This window comes from Felis catus, chromosome C2 (assembly GCF_018350175.1).
Source record: "Felis catus isolate Fca126 chromosome C2, F.catus_Fca126_mat1.0, whole genome shotgun sequence".
Taxonomy (NCBI): Eukaryota; Metazoa; Chordata; class Mammalia; order Carnivora; family Felidae; genus Felis; species Felis catus.
Window position 1 is genome coordinate 95,697,438 of NC_058376.1, and position 18,736 is coordinate 95,716,173.

An 18,736-nucleotide genomic window follows, 5' to 3' on the forward strand; every position below is an offset into this window, starting at 1 on the left:
GGGTAAGTTTGGCAGTGTCTGGAGACATTTCGATTGGCATCTAGTGGGCAAAGGGAAGGGGTGCTGCTAAATATCCTACGATGCACAGGGCAGTCTCCAACAAAAAGTTATCCGACCCAAAATGTGAATAGTGCTGAGGATAAGAAGCCCTCCTTTACTTTTACAGTGTGATACACTGCCAATGTGATTATGATTTGACATGCAAGTATGTGACATACAAGTTATAAATGAAAATGAATCTGGTATGTCATGGAAAGAGACCTAGTCACTACTCCCAATAAAACTTTCCTTCCAGGATTATCTGCATTAAGAAGAGAGATCTTTTTTTTTTTCAATTACGTAAATTTAAATTGAGCTACTCTCTCTTCCCCTTATGTTAAAGAATATTTAAATAATTTTCAGAAAATGATCTTGATTTTCTTGCTCTGAATTTAATAAAAGTGTTTAGTTACATTTGTATGTTACTGGCAGTGAATCTCAGATTTACATAACAGTTTGCATCCAGTAATTTTTTGGGTAACACAGATCAGTATTACTGGCCAAATATTAACTCGTTTCACTTCTTTGCTAAATTAGTATTTGCAACATGCAGTGTTCCAGAACAGGCATAAACATTTTTCTTGGAATTATTTTGTTTTTAATACCATAGTCCCAAAAGACACATTGTGAAAAGGTATGAAAGTTGGGGCTGGAGGCATGGGGTGGGGGGCGGTTTCAGTTCAATCTTAGTATGTCCTGAGTCATCATTCTTTCCCATTTGTAAAATTATGATTCTTATTGTAGTTGTCAGTTTGAATTAGTTCTCACATGGCAACGTTAACAAATTATTATTGATATAGGCTTTTCAATTTGCTCAAGATTATGAATTGTAAGTGGAATGAAGCAGCATTTCCAGTTGACGAAAGGATCCGCAGGTAATGCAACATCTCTCAAATTAAGCTTGTGACAATTAAACCAGTAAACTGTGGCAATGAGAAAACTATTGACAAAGTACAACCACGGAATGTTCATCTCAATATATGCTGGAATCTGTACTTTAAGTAGAAGGATAATTACTTGAAGTAGTACAAATGGTAGCCAGGTACCGAGAAAACAGATAATGAACTTGGGCAAGAGTGCTTTCTTAGAGCTCAGAGTATAACTAGAATGGGAAGAAAAGGGAAAATACAGGATAGTCTCATTCATATAGGAAGTCATCCTAACAGCCTGCACCAAGGCAATCACTTCTGACCAAGAGGTTATAAAAGCCATAAATAAAATCATCACCATGGAAAATGACAGCCAGTAACTCTGAATGCTAATGTAGAAAGGACATTGATAAGAATAAACACTCTGTGCCTTCAGGCTTTGATAGATACCTGGATCCCTCAAAACATAAGCAAGGACTGAAATCCAAATTAAAATTACTGTAAAGAAATAAAATATTTTTTTGCATTTCAATGCAAGCTTTGGAGTTTTAGAGAAATTCAGGTAGTAATCTATACAAGCTATCAGGAAAACCGGATAATGCAAAAAACCGTAAGTAAATGAAATAATTTGAGTAAATAGGCAGATGTGGTATTTAGTAAACCTAACGCCTAAAAGTACAAAATCTCTGTAGTAGTATATAATGGAAATGTTTACTAGAAGTAAAAAATCAATGAATGCTAGTGAAAAGCAAAAATACTCCATAAAATTGTGACAGGTGTTTTTTCTTCTCATTCCTAGTGTGAGGGTATTTAGTAATACTTTCCCAAGTATTATCAAGAATAGCAGACAGTTACCATCTAGGGACCGATTTGCTTGACGTAACTGGTACTGAAAAGAGCAGTTCCCGGAAGAAAGAGCAGTCATGTTTTTAGTTGAACTGCAGAAGGCCTGCTGAAATACACACAACAAAACACTGCTTCACTTTATTTTCCATCCCTGTAAAGAAAAATGGAAAGAAAACCTTGATGCTATGTCTAATTTAAGCCTTTCAAAGCAAGCACCTCTAGTCTCAACATATTTAATCCAGTCATTTTCCCAAATAAATTACAGGTGACCCTTGAACAAGAAGGGGGGTAGGGGTGTCGATCCCCGGTACAGTGAAAAATCTGTGTGTAACTTTCAGCTCCACCAGAACTTCACTCCTAATAGCCTACTGCTGACTGGAAGCCTTACTGACAAGTCAGTGAACCTGTATTTTGTAGGCTTTATATATATCATATACTATATTCTTAGAGTAAAGCTAGTGAAAAGCTTAGGAAAATCATAAAATACATTTACAGTACTGCACTATATCTATTGAAAAAAATCAACACGTAAATGCACCTCTGCACATCAAATCTGTGTTGTTCAAGGGTCAACTGTAAATATATAAATAGGAATTTAAATTTCTCATAATACAGAATATGATCAAGAAGAATTAATGTGTATACTTTGTTCATTTTTTTTTTTTTGAGACCAGGATGGTCCAGAACTTTAAGATCTCTAACCAAAATGTTATATAAAAATTACTCAACTTCTAGAAAAGTACAGGTTTTAGTTACTTGCAGAGAGAAGTAGAAAGCGAATCTACCAGAGCCAAAAACAGGCTTAAAACAGCAACCTGATAGTAATACTCAGAACAATCATTGATGGCTGTTAACCCAGTCTCACTCTGACTCCAGACAATGAACATTACCCCCACTCAACTTTTTGTCTTTTTGTTAGTAAAATTTAGGATAGCAATTTTCAAAGCTTTTTGGCTGCAGGATCATCATTCTGACACTCAAAGATATAAAACAGTAAAGCTGAAAATAATAGGGACACAGATAAAGGGAAGAATGATAAAAGATTTATCTTTGGACATGACAAAGATCATGTTATGGCACTTGGACAGACAAGACAAAGAATCCGGGGAAGGAACAGGGGCTGAGAACATTAAGAAATGCTAGGTAAAGGCAAAGGAACAGGAGTTCAGGCTTGAGTGATTAAGGCATTTGGTGGCAGGAAAGAGAGAAGATGAAAAAGAAAGGTCAGAGGGGAAGAATGGAAGGAGGGGCATCTGGATGGCTCAGCTCATGGAGCATGCAACTCGATCCTGGAGTTGTGAGTTCGAGCCCTACATTGGGTGTAGAAATTACTCCAAATGAAATGAAATAAAAATAAAATGGAAGGAAATTCGAGGAATTTATCATAAAAAAACATGACCAAAAGTTTCTCTAAGACTGTTCCACCACAATGTTTATATAAACAACAAAACAAAAACACTAACAAACCCACACATAAATGCCAACAATTGGAGATGGGTTAAAAATGATGCATGGCACAGGGCACCTAGGTGGCTCAGTCGGTTAAGCGTCCGACTTCGGCTCAGGTCATTATCTTGCAGTTCGTGAGTTCAAGCCTCACATTGGGCTCTGTGCTGACAGCTCAGATCCTGGAGCCTGCTTCGGATTCTGTGTCTCCTCTCTCTGCCCCTCCCCCACTTACGCTCTGTCTCTCAAAAATAAACATTAAAACAATTTAAAAAAATGATACATGGCACATCCTAATAATGTACTATTATGCAGTTATTAAAACTGCTTCTCGGGATAGGAGGAAGTTTTGACTCTTCCTCTTCTATAACTTGTTAAATGTTAACCTTATGAATTTGTTACATGTTAAAAATAAATTTCTACAGGATGTTTAAGTGAATTGCAGTTTACAAAATTATGCAGCAACATATCATCTAATTGTTAAGACATTATACATATACAGAAAATGACTAAAAGAGTATACATCGAGTATTTATAGTGTTATAGGTTTCTCTGAATTTCTCAAACTTCAAGGAAAATAGTAAGGGAACACCAAGCCTGAAAAGTAAAAAACAAAAACTCAATTTGCCTAAAACCAGTTAAATGATGATTAAATAATTTCAAGGGAGTAGTTGAGGATATTATCTGAGGGTAAAGAAAAAAATCCCGTGTGAGAGAAGGCGATCAGTTCTTTGGACAGATTGAACCCTAACGTGAGTCTTTCCACATTTGAGTAGAGAGTTCCAGTGATTTCTTGAGCTTCCGTGTTCGTCTTTTCATTGTCCCAACTTTAGCAAGAATCCTGCTGAGTCTGGTTTGCCAGAATCTGACCTTCAATATCTGATGAAGTTCCTCATCCCGCACCATCCCCCAGTGATGATCTATCACTCTGGCCTGCCTTAGCAAGAATCCCTCCTTATCCCTGATGTTTCCTCAATAATACTCCTCTACTAACCTCCACCTTGCTCGCTGGCTATAAATTTCCACTATTCCTTGTTGCATTCAGAGTTGATTCCAATCGCTACCCCACTGCAAAATCCCATTGTAGTGGTCCCTGCACCTAGTGCAAAGGTCCTGAGTAGAGTCTGCCTTAACATTCTTTAACAAGGGTCATAAATTACTTTTTCTTGAACATAGTGTCATGGCTATAAATCTACCATGTTATAAGATGACTTACTAAGATACACAAATTAGGTATTTACCCCCCCCACACACACGTGTGTGTGTGTGTGTGTGTGTGTGTGTGTGTATATATATATATAAAGACAATTATAAAAAATCAGTTATACCTATTTTTATAAACATAGGTAGAAAAGAACCAATGAAACAAATTCTTTTGTATGCTCAATTGTTTTCTATACTCAAATATATATAGTTTAAATCTATACAGTTTTAACTTGACCCTCTGCCAAAAAAGTCCCATTCAGATTTGATGTACAAAGGCAGAGAATCATAACTACCACCTTGACAAATGCCACTGGCCTTAAAAGTGGTGTTGCTTGGATAAGGAAACCCGGGTGGAACGATAAGAATATATGAAGTTGTTCTTGTGACAAGAGAAAATAGGCTGTTTTAAAATAGCCAGTGTTGAGGTGCCTGGCTGGCTCAGTTGGTTAAGCATCCAAGTCTTGATTTTGGCTCAGGTTATAATCTCATGGTTCATTAGACTGAGCTCTGAGTTGGGCTCTGTGCTAAGCATGGAACCTGTTTAAGATTCCCTCTTCCTCTCCTTCTGCCCCTCCCCTGCTCACCCGTGTGTGCTCTCTGTCAAAGTTAAATAAACATGAGAAAAACATAGGCGGTGTTGGTTTAAAATGGGTGTGAAAAAGGTAAATAGAGTAGGTTCATATTTAGACCCGTCTAAAAAAATATCAGGGTAAAAGAATTACTTGTATAAAGTAGTTTTAACCTTTATAACTCATCCAAAATTAAACAGATTAAAGAATCCATGTTTAAGTGGTCAACATCCAAGGGATGTTTCCTGAGGTCCATTTCATCACTGGCTCTCAGAGAGGGGCCAACTGGAAGGACAGAGAAGCAGGCTAGTCTCTGGAGGAAGAAAGTAAGAAGGGATGATGAGGATAAAGATCAGTTGTAGCCACCAAGGTACTAACCATGAACCTCTTCACAAGAGGACTGGAAGAACGAAGACAAGTTGGGTGTGTAAGAGAATCATGAAGCTGAAAGAAACTAGAGAGGAGGGGGGGAAAGGCCCTGGTTAGATATGCAACTTGAGGCAATAAAAAGCAGCTGAAAGAAGTCTATCGGAACACAGGGTTTTAGTCATTTTATGATGGTCCCTGAATATAGTGATTGTGGAAACGAATCAAAACTTTCTCATAGCAATTTTGTGTCCCACTTCCCCCACAAACCACTAAAAAGGTATTCAAAATTGCAGTATTTTGTTCTTTAAACCTCCCAAGCAAGACAAAAATCCTCTGATAGGCTACCTGTCCTGAATTTTCCCTTGAAAAAATGTCCACATGAACTGCAGGGATCCAGAGATTTGTAAGATATGGCTCTTTTCCTGAATGACTTTTTAAACTATGAATTAATTCATACGCTTCATATACAATGTAAATAGTTAATGTGGAAGTCCTTTTTAAGGCATCTTTGGGTTTGCACTGCAACCTGGCTAGTTTGGAAGAATTAGCAGGGCCGGAGGGAAACAAACCATGATTTCTTTTCACTGATCCGGTCTCTGGTTTCCTATTTAAAACCCAGTTAATTCTTAACACTACACAACACTTGACATACTCACTCTGCTTCCTCTAGTAGGTCTTTCTTGGCTGACAGTCTTCCAATTTCAATTTTACTGCCTTCAGTGATCTTACTCTTGGTACCTGGCATACCAGTGTGAACGAGCTCTGTGTGAAAGATAGAAAACAAAAATAACCATCATTAATAGCCGTCTTAATGGGAGTTCAATGTCATCTACTGGCTCTAGTTCTCTGCTTAGAAAAACTATAACTTTCTGTGGCATTAGAGGCAGTAATTAACTGCTTATATTCTTTTTTTTCCAGGAAAAGGAAGAAAGGGGATACATTTAGGTTGAAGTCTCCCAAAGACCCTGAGATATGTGTAGACGTAGCATGGCACCTATTTGATAAAACCTTGTTTGCACCGCAGTGTTCGCTCCCGGGCTTCAGAGTCCAAACCAGAAGTTCTCCAACTGTTTGGTTTCAGGACCTTTTGACACTTGTTGCATATTAACATAAGGAACATTTTTTTTTTTTTTTGTAATGAAAGATTACTGTGTTTTACCAAACAAGAAAGATTTAGTGAGCAGAGTGGCATTTTTTTTCACATTTCACAGATTGCTCTGGTGTCTAGCTCAATAGCAGGCTGCTCAATTATCTACATTTAATCAGTTGCAATATCGTACATCATGTAGCTTTTACAAAATCCTGTGTACATTCATGAGAGTTTGAGAGTAAAATAAAAAAGGTGTATACGTAATATTATAATCAAATAGTTGCACCATGCAATCTCAGAAAAGCTTGACAGAACGATTTGCATTAAACAGTGCTTTGCGAAGGGGAGCAGGATTGACATCCCGGTCTACTCCTACAGAAAGTGGAACTGGCACTGTAGTTAGATTTGCTGAAACCAATGAACGGAGGCAAGCCTGTGGCTAAATAACGAATGTATTGAGCCTTGTCCAGGGGTTTATATACCTTCCGCCTTCCCCTTACAATAATCACGGAAGGTATAGATTTTTCCCCATGAGGAAAGAGGCTCAGGTGTTAATAAGCACATTTTCTGGCTGGATGACTGATAAAAGTGGGAGCGGACAGTAAGCTCATTATGGCTCAACTCACAACTGGAAATGTAAAAAGGGACCCAATTTATGTACATGAAAAAGCTTTCTGAAAAGGTGACATCCAAGTAAAAGTGACTGTGTTGATTACTGGTACCCAAAGGACCATAACTAACTGATCTACTTGGATAATGTAATTTTATTCTTCTGAAAAGTAAATAAACTTTTCAAGATACAGTCCTTACTTGATATGTCAAAATTCAGTGAAAAAAACAAAATGTCATTTGACTCTGACAACTTTTGAAGAAACCGATGTTTTTATTCGTTTACATGGTATAATTCAATATAGAAAGAAAATGCAGAAAATAAGTTTTTCCTTGTTTTTTTTTAAATAGGTAATATAATTTACACGGTATAAAATTCAACAGAAGTGTCTGCTGTAAAAATTATTCATCCTGCCCACCCTTACCCCCAACTAATCACTGTCCAGTACAGTTCCCTCCCTAGATAATACCATGGTTACCAGTTACTTGTGTATCTTTCAGAGATACTCTAAAGCAAGGTTTTAAAAATGTGAAATTTTCACGTAGCAAAGGATTCTTGATTTGCCCTTTCACAGCTCTCATTCACATACTTATATAATGTTAGAGCTGCCAAGGTAGAACAAAATATGAATCACATATGAATCAAATATGAATCAGATCACAGGAGCAATTCCCACCAACCCCAAACATAAGATTGGCCATGAAGAAGGTCAGAAAGGCCAGGCAGGAATACAGGAAGTAGGTAGGGATTATCTCACAGCAGAATGAGAAGTAATCTCTATTTTTTCCTGGAGTATAGATTTACAGTATTCACTCCTACCTACTTCTCGGCTTCTAGGCCCACAGAAAGATTTCACTTCTTTGTTACGATTAGCCTGTGAAGTGGCTATTTCTGGCTAAAGGGCTATGAGGCCAAAGCATTTAATTGCAGAGAACCCCCTTCAGTGTTCTCTTCTGCCATAGGGAATATAAAGGCCGTGTGTTCCAGATGGTAATAGCTCAAGATGGTGAAGCCTCTGTCGACGTGGGTCCTTGAGTGACCGTGTGGAGCAAAGCCGCTGATGATCCACGGTGAATGTATGGTGCGGGCAAGAAATAAAAGTCTGTTGTGTTAAGCTGCAAGGATTTTGTGATTATTTGCTATGCCTTATCCTAACAAACGCAATTCCACATAATTTGAAATTTAACAGCATGTATTATTTGTATTATCAGAATTTAAAAAAAAACTATAGTAGAAAACTGTGAAAAGCAACAGTGCAAATGTCAGAAAATTGCTAAGTAAAAATTCAGTTTTAATTTCCAATACGTTAATTGCTTTTGCACTGTTTTTTCCCAATTTTCTTATGTTTGTCTATACATATTTCTTATATTTGGAAAAGAGGGTCTCAGTGACCTAAGTTTCTACCTTAAAAAAAGGGTGTGGGGTGCCTGGGTGGCTTAGTCTGCTAAGCGTCTTTTGATTTCAGCCCAGGTCGTGATCTCGTGACTCATGAGTTCGAGCCCTGCATTGGCTCTGCACTGATCATGTGGCACCTGCTTGGGATTCTTGCCCTCTCTCCTTCTCAGAATAAATAAATAAACTTAAAAAAAAAAAGGTGAATTAAACCCAAAGTAAGCAATGAAAGGCTATAGAGAGCAGAAAACAATGCCGTTTATAATAAAACAAACAGAACAACCAATGAACCAAAAGCTGGTTCTTTGGAAAAACAACAACAATAAAATTGATAAAACTTCAGCCAAACTGAGCAAGAACCTACCAAACTTGGGAAAGAAATAACCTCACTACAGATCCTACAAACATTAAAAGGATAATAAGGGGGGGCGCCTGGGTGGCTCAGTCAGTTAAGCATCCGACTTCGGCTCAGGTCATGATCTCACGGTCTGTGAGTTCAAGCCCCGCATCAGGCTCTGTGCTGACTGCTCAGAGCCTGGAGCCTGTTTCAGATTCTGTGTCTCCCTCCCTCTCTGCCCCTCCCCTGTTCTCATGCTCTGTCTCTGTCTCAAAAATAAATAAACATTAAAAAAAAATTAAAAAAAAAAAAAGGATAATAAGGGACCGTTACAAATAATTTTAATAAATGAGGCAACTGTCATGAAACAAATTTCTGGAAGGACATTACCAAATCTCATTCAAAAAGATCCCTAACAATCTCTATTAAAGAAACTGATTTTGCACTTAAAAACCTTTCCAGAAAGAAAACCTACTAGGCTCAGATGTCTACACTGATGAATTCTACCAAACATTTAGGGAAGAAATACCAAACTTTAATATACCCTAATATCATAGCCAGTGCAAGCCCAGTTTAGCATTAGAAAATCAAGGGCACTTGGGTGGCTCAGTTGGTTAAGCATCAGACTCTTGGTTTTCAGCTTGGGTCATGATCTCATGGTTTCGTGAATTCGAGCCCTGCTCCATGCTGATAGTGCAGAACCTGCTTGGGATTCTCTGCCTCCCTCTGTCTCTGCCCCCACCCCACTCACTCTGTCTCTCTCAAAATAAATAAGTAAACTTAAAAAAAAATCCTATTTCTATATATTAGTGATAAACCATTGAAAATGAAATAAAAACACTAATAGCATTACAAATATGAAACACTTAGGATAAATTTGACAAAGCACATGCTGGTACAGTATTCTGAAAATTTTAAACAATACAGAAACAAAGATCTAAATCAGTGAAGACGTTCACCATGAGTTGAAAGACTCAGTTATTTTTTTTGCTGTTGAAACTGGCAAGGTGATTTTTTTTTAAAGTATATGTGATTTTATTAAAAAATATTTTTTAATGTTTGTTTTTGAGACTGAGACAGAACGTGAGTAGGGGAAGGGCAGAGACAGAGAAGGAGACTTAGAGTCCAGAGCGGCCTCCAGGCTCCAAGCTGTCCGCACACAGCCCGACGGGGCTTGAACTCAACCGTGAGACCATGAAGTCAGATGCTTAACCAACCCAGAAACCTGAGCCAAAGTCAGATGCTTAACCAACTGAGCCACCCAGGCACCCCTGGCAAGCTGATTCTACAATTTGTAGGGAACTGTAAAGGACTGAGCAGAGCCAAAATAATCCTTAAGAACAACAAAGTTGGGGGACTTCACTACCTGATTTTAAGACTTGTTACAAAGGTACATAAAGAGGGAAGAGGACTAGTATCAGCATAAGGATAGTTCGATCAATCAATCAATCAATGAAACAGAAGAGGCTCCAGGAACAGACCACACATTTATGGTCAACTGATTTTCAAAAATAGTGCCAGGTAATTTAATGGAGGGAAAGGACAGCCTCTTCTAAAATTGGTGCTGGAAAGTGGATATCCATATGGGAAAACTTAACCCTTACACCACGCCAGACATAAAAATAAACTCAAAATGGATCATAAGACTAACTGTGGGTAGGGAGATAGGTTAAATAGGTGGTAGGGATTAAGGAGTACACTTGTGATGAGAACTGGGTGAGGTATGTAAGTGTCGAATCGCTTAAACACCTGAAACTAGTATTACACTGTAATGTTAACTAGCTGGGATTTAAATAAAAACTTGGAAACAAGACTGTGGAAGTGAAATTGAAATGTTCGTAATAAATATGTGACTGATGACTTGAATCCAGCATGTAAAAGGACTCCTACAACTCAGTCAGGACAATTAGCCTTTAGAGAAATGGGCAAAAGATCTGAACGGACACATTAGATACCAATGGAAGTGAAAACCACAAGGAGACACCACTGCACACCCACTAGAATGGCCAAGTTTAAAAGACTGAGTACAGGTGTTGGCAAGGAACCTCTCAAACACTGCTCAATCCATTTGGAGCTTTCTTACAATGTTAAGCATTCAATCACCATTTCATCCACTAATCCGACTCCTAGCTATCTACCCAAGAGAAACAAAGACATATGTCCACAAAACGTGGCCACAAATGTGTGCAGCAGCTTTATTCACCAAGGGTCCACACTGGAAATGTTCCATATGAACATCAACAGGAGAATGGACAGACAAATTGTAGCATATCCATACAGCGCACATCTCAGCAATAAAAAGGAATGAGTACTGATTGACACAGAGAGAAATCTCAGAAACACGCTGAATGGAAAGAACCCGACAGGAAAGAGTACGGACGGCATGTTCCCAATCATGCGGAATTCCAGAACGGCAAAACAAATCCGTAAGGCCAGACAGACCGTCAGTGGAAATCTGGGGCCAGGCTGGGGCAGAGGGGCACCAGGGAACTTTCTGTGGAGACGGAAATGTCCTTTATTTGGATTGGGGTGCTGGTTCAACAAGAGAATACATTTGCCAAGATTCAAACTCTACACTGAATATGAGAGTATTTTATTTATGTTTAAGGATGTTCATCTCACATTACTGGATATACAAGTGAAAGCCTAGTGTTAAGTTATATATCCAACAATAAGAAATGGGCTACATAAATTATGATACAACTTCCAATGAAAGATGGCATTTTGAATAAATGAGATTACCTCTACTCACGCTCATAATACCACTAAACTAACAAATTTGATTTGTACTTGATTCTAAAATGAATAAGCAGGGGCGCCGGGGGTGACTCAGTCGGTTAAGCGCTTGACACTTAATTTCAGCTCAGGTCACGTCATGATCTCATGGTTCATGAGATCAAACCCCACGCCGGGCTCTGTGCTGACAGCGTGGAGCCTGCTTGGGATTCTCTTTCCCTCTATCCCTGTCCCTTCCCTGCTCGCGTGCTCTCTCTCTCTCAAAACAAAAAATAAACATTAAGAAAAATAAAATGAACCAGCAAACGTCATTTTGTCATACGTGAGTACACCAGAAACCAAGTCACTATCTGTTTCCTGGTAAAAACAGGAAAGAATCAAGCATTTTTTTTCTACCTTTTCTATACTAACTGTACTACTTGGTGAAAGAATAGTGACGGGGTGTTTACTTTTAGAGAAGCACTCTAATGAGTGAATACGGAATAATAAAATTTGAAAATCACCATTCTGTAATTCCTGATGTATTAAATGGAGGCAGCCAATGATCATCAGTAACTATTAACACCCAAAGGGAGAGATGGAAGGATGTACCACTACCTAAGAAGTAGACTTGCTAAAAACTTAGGACCTGACCAAGCCTTCAGATTCAACTACTTATTTACAAAATAATAATAATAATAATAATAATAATAATAATAATAATAATAAAATAAAAAACATAAAAACAAAAACCAGGACAAAAGAACACATTGAATAACCCCATGAGATGCAATAAGCAAAATCCAGGCGGTGGTAAGCTCTATAAGACAAACAACTTGTATGTTCAATGCAATCTATCAATAACAAAAGATTAAAGGAGACTTCAGATGTATCAACGTGTAGAACTTACCTGAATTCAGTGAAACAAAGAATTACACTTATAGGACAAGTGGAAATTAGACCACTGCTGAGAAATTTGAAGGTATTAATGACATTAATTTTTGGTATCGTAACAATATTTTGTGATGGCTAAAATGTGTTCCCCCCGTGTTCAAAATTCTTAGGTTGAAGCCCCTAACTTCAGTACCTGAGAATGTGACTGTATTTGGATATGAGGCCTTTAAAGAGATAATCTTGAAATTATCTTAACTTATTAAACTATCTTAAATTATTCATCTTTAATCCAATCTGACTGGTATCTTTGTAAGAAGAGATTTGGACACACACAAGAGACACCTGGACAGGATGCACATTGAGCAAAGGCCATGCAAGGACATGCCAAGAAGGTGGCTATCTATAAGCCAAGAAGACAGGCCCCAGGAGAAACCAAATCTGTTGAGACCTTGATCTTGGCCAGTTTTTTTTTTTTTTTTTTTTTTTTAACGTTTATTATTAAGAGAGGAACAAGAGCATGAGCAGGGGAGGGGCAGAGAGAGGGGGAGACACATAAACCAAAACAGGCTCCAGGCTCTGAGCTGTCAACACAGAGACCAACGCGGGGCTTGAAATCACAAACTGCAAGATCATGACTTGAGCCAAAGTCAGATGCTTAACCGACTGAGCCACCTAGGTGCCCCTAAGCCAGTTTCTAATACGTCATTATGGCAGCCCTAAACAACTTAATATGGTAATTAAAAAAATAAAAATATATCCTGGGGCATTTGGATGGCTCGGTCAGTTAACCGTTCTATTTTGGCTCAGGTCATAATCCTAATGGTTCATGAGTTTGAGCCCCACATTGGGCTCTGGGATTCAGATCCTCTGTCCCTCCGCTCTCTCTGTCCTTTCCGCCCGCACTCTCTCTTTCAAAAATAAATGAACATTTGGGGCAACTGGGTGGTTCAGTCTGGGCTGACAGCTCAGAGCCTAAAGCCTGCTTCAGATTCTGTCCCCCCCCCCCCCACACCTCCCCCGCTCGCACTCTTTCTCTCAGAAATAAATGTTAAATTTTCTTTTAATTTTTAAATAAAAATATATCCTTTTTTTTTTAATTTTTTTTTCAACGTTTATTTATTTTTGGGACAGAGAGAGACAGAGCATGAACGGGGGAGGGGCAGAGAGAGAGGGAGACACAGAATCGGAAACAGGCTCCAGGCTCTGAGCCATCAGCCCAGAGCCCGATGCGGGGCTCGAACTCGCGGACCGCGAGATCGTGACCTGGCTCAAGTCGGACGCTTAACCGACTGCGCTACCCAGGCGCCCCAATAAAAATATATCCTAAAATATTTACAGATGAAATATGTTCTCTGTAATTTGCTAAACATAACACTATGTGTTTGGCTGGAGTGAGGGTTGATGGGAGTGTAGATGGGGCAGGATTGACCATAAATTAATGATTATTTACTTGTATGTATCTTTGAAATGTTTCATGAATTAAAAAAAATATTTTTTTCACGTTCATTCATTTTTGAGAGACAGAGCACGAGCAGGGGAGGGGAGGAGAGAGAGGGAGACGCAGACTCAGAAGCACGTTCCAGGCTTTGAGCCATCAGCACAGAGCCCAATGTGGGGCTCAAACTCATGAACCATGAGGTCATGACCTCAGCTGAAGTTGGACACTTAACTAAATGAGCCACCCAAGTACCCCTTTCATGAATTTTTTTTAAAGACCAAAACCTCCAAGGACAAAGGTATTTGATAGTAGACATGGGGGTGGCATGGGGGGAAGCCCAGACACTGGAAAATGAATGGTTGAATGGTAAATGACTTAGCATCTTGCGACATACAAAGTAAGGTCTGAGGAGGAGAGGTGTAATAAGCATCACCTAGGACCTTGTTATAAATACAAAATCTCAGGCTCCAACTTGGACCTGCTGAATCAAGCTGAATCTTTATTTTATTTTTATTATTTTTTTTTAACATTTATTCATTATTTTTGAGAGACGGAGAAGAGTGTGAGTGGGGCAGGGGCAGAGACAGGGAGACACAAAATCCAAAGCAGGCTCTGGAGGAAACAGACACAATCAATGTCAGAAGAAAACTTTATTTAGAAACTCATTGTTTTCAGGGAGAAAATACTGCGTCCATTAAAACAAAAAGACGGGCTTTTAAAACAACAAGAAAAGAAAAAAGTGCTTTTGGAAAATAAAACTACGATCGAGGCAGAGAGGAGTTAAGAGGGCAGAGCAGCATGGGTATCCTCAGCTTTACTCACCCCTGAAACACAGCCAGGTCAGCACCAAAGCATTTTGAACACCTACGAAATTCATCTGAGGATTAACCCAACAATCTGCATAACTTGAGCTACAGAGCATGACAGGTGCAGGATGCAGAGAGGTCAACCGGGGAGAGAAAAGCCTCTGAGGTAGGGAGCTGTTTTTGTGGAGAAGACAGTGACAGGGAAAAGGAGGGAGTGCGGTGCATCGGGACTGTGCAAGAAAAGCACTCCCCCCAAGGGGCGCCTGGGGGGCTCGGTCAGTTGGGCGGTTGACTGCGTCTCAGGTCAAGAGCTCGCGGTTTGTGAGTTTGAACCCCACATCTGTCTCTGTGCTGACAACTCAGAGCCTGGAATCTGCTTCAGATTCTGTGTCTCCCTCTCTCCCCACCCCCCCCCCCCACTTGTACTCTGTATCTGTCTCTCTCAAAAATAAATTAAAAAGTTAAAAAAGAAAAAAGAAAAGCACTCCCTCAAAAGCAGCTAGAGAGAACGAGTGAAAACACTCACAGGGGACTGAACAAGAAATCTGTTCCCCAAAACCACTGATGGGGAGAAAGGAGAGGGTTTCAATTCCACCAGAATTCTATAAACAGTGGAGCGCGGAGTCTGAAGTTTTGGAGCTCAGTGCCTGGCAGCGCTCTGGTGAGGAGGGAGGGCGAATCTCCAGGAGCAGGCAGCAAGGTCTGAGGGGTACATGTACACACAGGGAGAAGTGGTTCCCCTACTTGGAGTGCATTTGGTGGAGGCCATAAAGCCTCCCCACAGGCAAAGATCCCAGCAGACCCCGGAGAGCAGCCAGGTTTGCTGGTATTGGGACAAAGATGCCAGAGTGTGATAAAACCTGGAGCTAGCTGTGATTTTGGATTGCTGTAATCCCTGAAACTCTGCTGCTATGCGATCACACAAACGTTTTCTGGGGAAAGCTGGCATCCAGCCATTGCTCAGCGAGACCCTCTCCCAGAAAGTCGGCGTGGGTCCAAGCCACAGGGGTCTCTGAAGTGTGGGGTTTTGAAATACAATCCCAAGTGAGATAAAACTCTGGAGGGAGGTGCCACCTGGCGGGCGGATGGCTTGGAAATGGACAGGGTAGAGGCAGGGATGGAGGCCTGAGACAAAAGAGGGGTGCTTGATCATGGGTAGGCCAGAGACTAGGGAGCTGGGGGAAGCCATTTCCACCTCTCCCAGGCACGTGCATGCACACATGCACACCACACTGATCCACCCCAGTAAGCTGAGCAGCACCACCTAGTGGAGAATGGAGCGGTTACACCAAGCCCTGTCCAATTGTGCCTTCCAAGCGCATCCCCTAGAAGAACAGCACAAGTCACTCCACCTGCTTAGGGTACAAACTATAGGACTAGAGAAGGCATAGTTTCAGTTCTAGGGGAAACTGGATGTAATTTCATTAGGGTTTCATTTTGTTTGCTGGTTCATTTACTCATTTTCTTAGCTTCTGTTTTTTGCTTAAAAATTTTTTTTTCCTTTCCTCATTCTTGGATACAGAAAGGAATATTTATCTTTTTATTTAAAATTTCTTGTTCTAGGGGCGCCTGGGTGGTGCAGTCGGTTGAGCGTCCGACTTCAGCCAGGTCACGATCTCGCGGTCCGTGAGTTCGAGCCCCGCGTCGGGCTCTGGGCTGATGGCTCAGAGCCTGGAGCCTGCTTCCGATTCTGTGTCTCCCTCTCTCTCTGCCCCTCCCCCGTTCATGCTCTGTCTCTCTCTGTCCGAAAAATAAATAAACGTTGAAAAAAAAAATTAAAAAAAAAATAAAAGTTTCTTGTTCTATTTCATTTTCCTTTATTCTATTTTATAATTTAATTTTTAAATTTTTCTTTTTTTTTTCTTTCCCCTTTTTTCTCTGTTCTATTAAGATTCTTTCAACAAGAAGGGGCACCTGGGTGGCTCAGTTGGTTGGGTGTCAGATTTCAGCTCAGGTCATGATCTCGCGGTTTGTGAGTTCAAGCCCTGCATCAGGCTCTGTGCTGACAGCTCACAGCCCGGAGCCTGCTTTGGATTCTGTGTCTCCCTCTCTCTCTGTCCCTCCCCTGCTCATTCTCTGTCTCTCCCTCTCTCTCAAAAATAAACAAACATTGAAAAAAAAAAAGATTATTTTGACAAGCACACCAAAACACACCGAGGATCTAGCTTTATTTTTGTTTTTAATTTTAATTTTATTTTATTAATTTTTTTTCTTCCTCCAAAATGACAAAATGAAGGAATTCACCCCAAAAGAAAGAACAGGAAGAAATGACAGCCAGGGGCTTAATCAACACAGATATAAGCAAGATGTCTGAACTAGAATGTGGAGAATCATGATATCAAGAATACTAGCTGGGGTTGAAAAAAGCATAGAATTCCTTTCTGAGGAGATAGAAGAAATAAAATCTAGTCAGGACGAAATTAAAAATGTTGTCACTGAGATGCAATCTTGATGAATGCCACGACGGCAAGGATGGACTAAGTAGAGCAGGGAATCATCAATTTAGATAATGAAGCAGAGAAAAAGAGGGAAACAAAGGCAAAAGATCACGATATAAGATTTAGAGAATTCAGTGACTTATTAAGGAATAACATCTGAATCATAGGAGTCCCAAAAGATAGAACAAGGGGGAGAAAGTTTGTGTGAGTAAATTACAGTGGAAAACTTTCCTAATCTGGGTAAGGACACAGATATCAAAATCCAAGAAGCACAGAGAACTTCCATTACAGTCAATAAAAACCGACTATCACCAAGGCACGTCATAGTCAAATTCACAAAATACACAGACAAGGAAAGAATTATGAAAGGAACAAGGGAAAAAAGTCCTTAAACTGTAAGGGAAGACAGATCAGGTTTGCAGCAGACCTATCCATGGAAAGTTGGCAGGACAGAAAGGAGTAGCAGGATATATTCAATGTGCTGAATCAGAAAAATATGCAGCCAAGAATTCTTTATCCAGCAAGGCTGTCATTCAAAGTAGGAGAGATAAAGAGTTTCCCAAACAAAAACTAAAGGAGTTTGTGATCACTAAACCAGCCCTGCAAGAAATTTTAAGGTGGACCCTTTGAGTGGAGAAAAGACAAAACAAAACAAGACCAAAAGTAACAAAGACTAGAAAGAATCAGAGACATCACCAGAAACAGTAACAGGAAACACAATGGCGCTAAGTTTGTATCTTTCAGTACTCACTCTAAATGTCAATAGACTAAATGCTCCAAACAAAAGACATAGGGTATCAGAATGGATAAGAAAACAAGACTCATCTATATGCTTACAAGACACTCATTTTATTTTATTTATTTTTTAAATTTTATTTATTATTTTTTAAAATTTATATCCAAATTAGTTAGCATATAGTGCAACAATGATTTCAGGAGTAGATTTTTCTGTGCACCTTACCCATGTAGCCCATCCCCCCCCTCCCACAAACCCTGCAGTAACCCTCAGTTTGTTCTCCATATTTATGAGTCTCTTCTGTTTTGTCCCCCTCCCTGTTTTTATATTATTTTTGTTTCCCTTCCCTTCTCTTCATCTGTTTTCTCTTAAAGTCCTCATATGAGTGAGGTCATAAGATTTTCATCTTTCTCTGACTAATTTCACTTAACATAATACCCTCCAGTTCCATCCATGTAGTTGCAAATGGCAAGATTTCATTCTTTTTGATTGCCGAGTCATACTCCACTGTATGGAGTACTCCACACACACACACACACACACACACACACACACACACACACACACCACATCTTCTTTATCCATTCATCCATCGATGGACATTTGGGCTCTTTCCATACTTTGGCTACTGTTGATAGTGCTGCTATAAACATGGGGGTGCATGTGTCTCTTCGAAATAGCACACCTGTATCCCGTGGATAAATTCCTAGTAGTGTAATTGATGGGTCATAGGGTAGTTCTACTTTTAGTTCTTTTGAGGAACTTCCATACTGTTTTCTAGAGTGGCTGCACCAGCTTGCATTCCCATACAAGAGACTCATTTTAGACCTAAAGACCCCTTCAGATTGAAAGTAAGGGGATAGAGAACCATCTATCATGCTAATGGTCATCAGAAAGAAAGCTGGAGTGCCATACTTATATCAGACAAACTAGATT

The 18,736-nt window shown here is 39.7% G+C and overlaps 1 protein-coding gene across 1 annotated transcript; it reads right to left on the bottom strand.

Moving 5' to 3' along the window:
• Positions 1-411: 411 nt before the first annotated feature.
• On the bottom strand, positions 412-6,106 carry LOC123378912 (G protein-coupled receptor 160). Its single transcript, XM_045037285.1, has 2 exons — positions 6,001-6,106; positions 412-1,905 (listed from the first exon to the last, which is right to left on the bottom strand). The coding sequence occupies exon 2, from the start codon at positions 1,831-1,833 to the stop codon at positions 817-819; it is 1,017 nt and encodes a 338-aa protein (XP_044893220.1). The 5' UTR covers positions 1,834-1,905; positions 6,001-6,106; the 3' UTR covers positions 412-816.
• Positions 6,107-18,736: the final 12,630 nt, after the last annotated feature.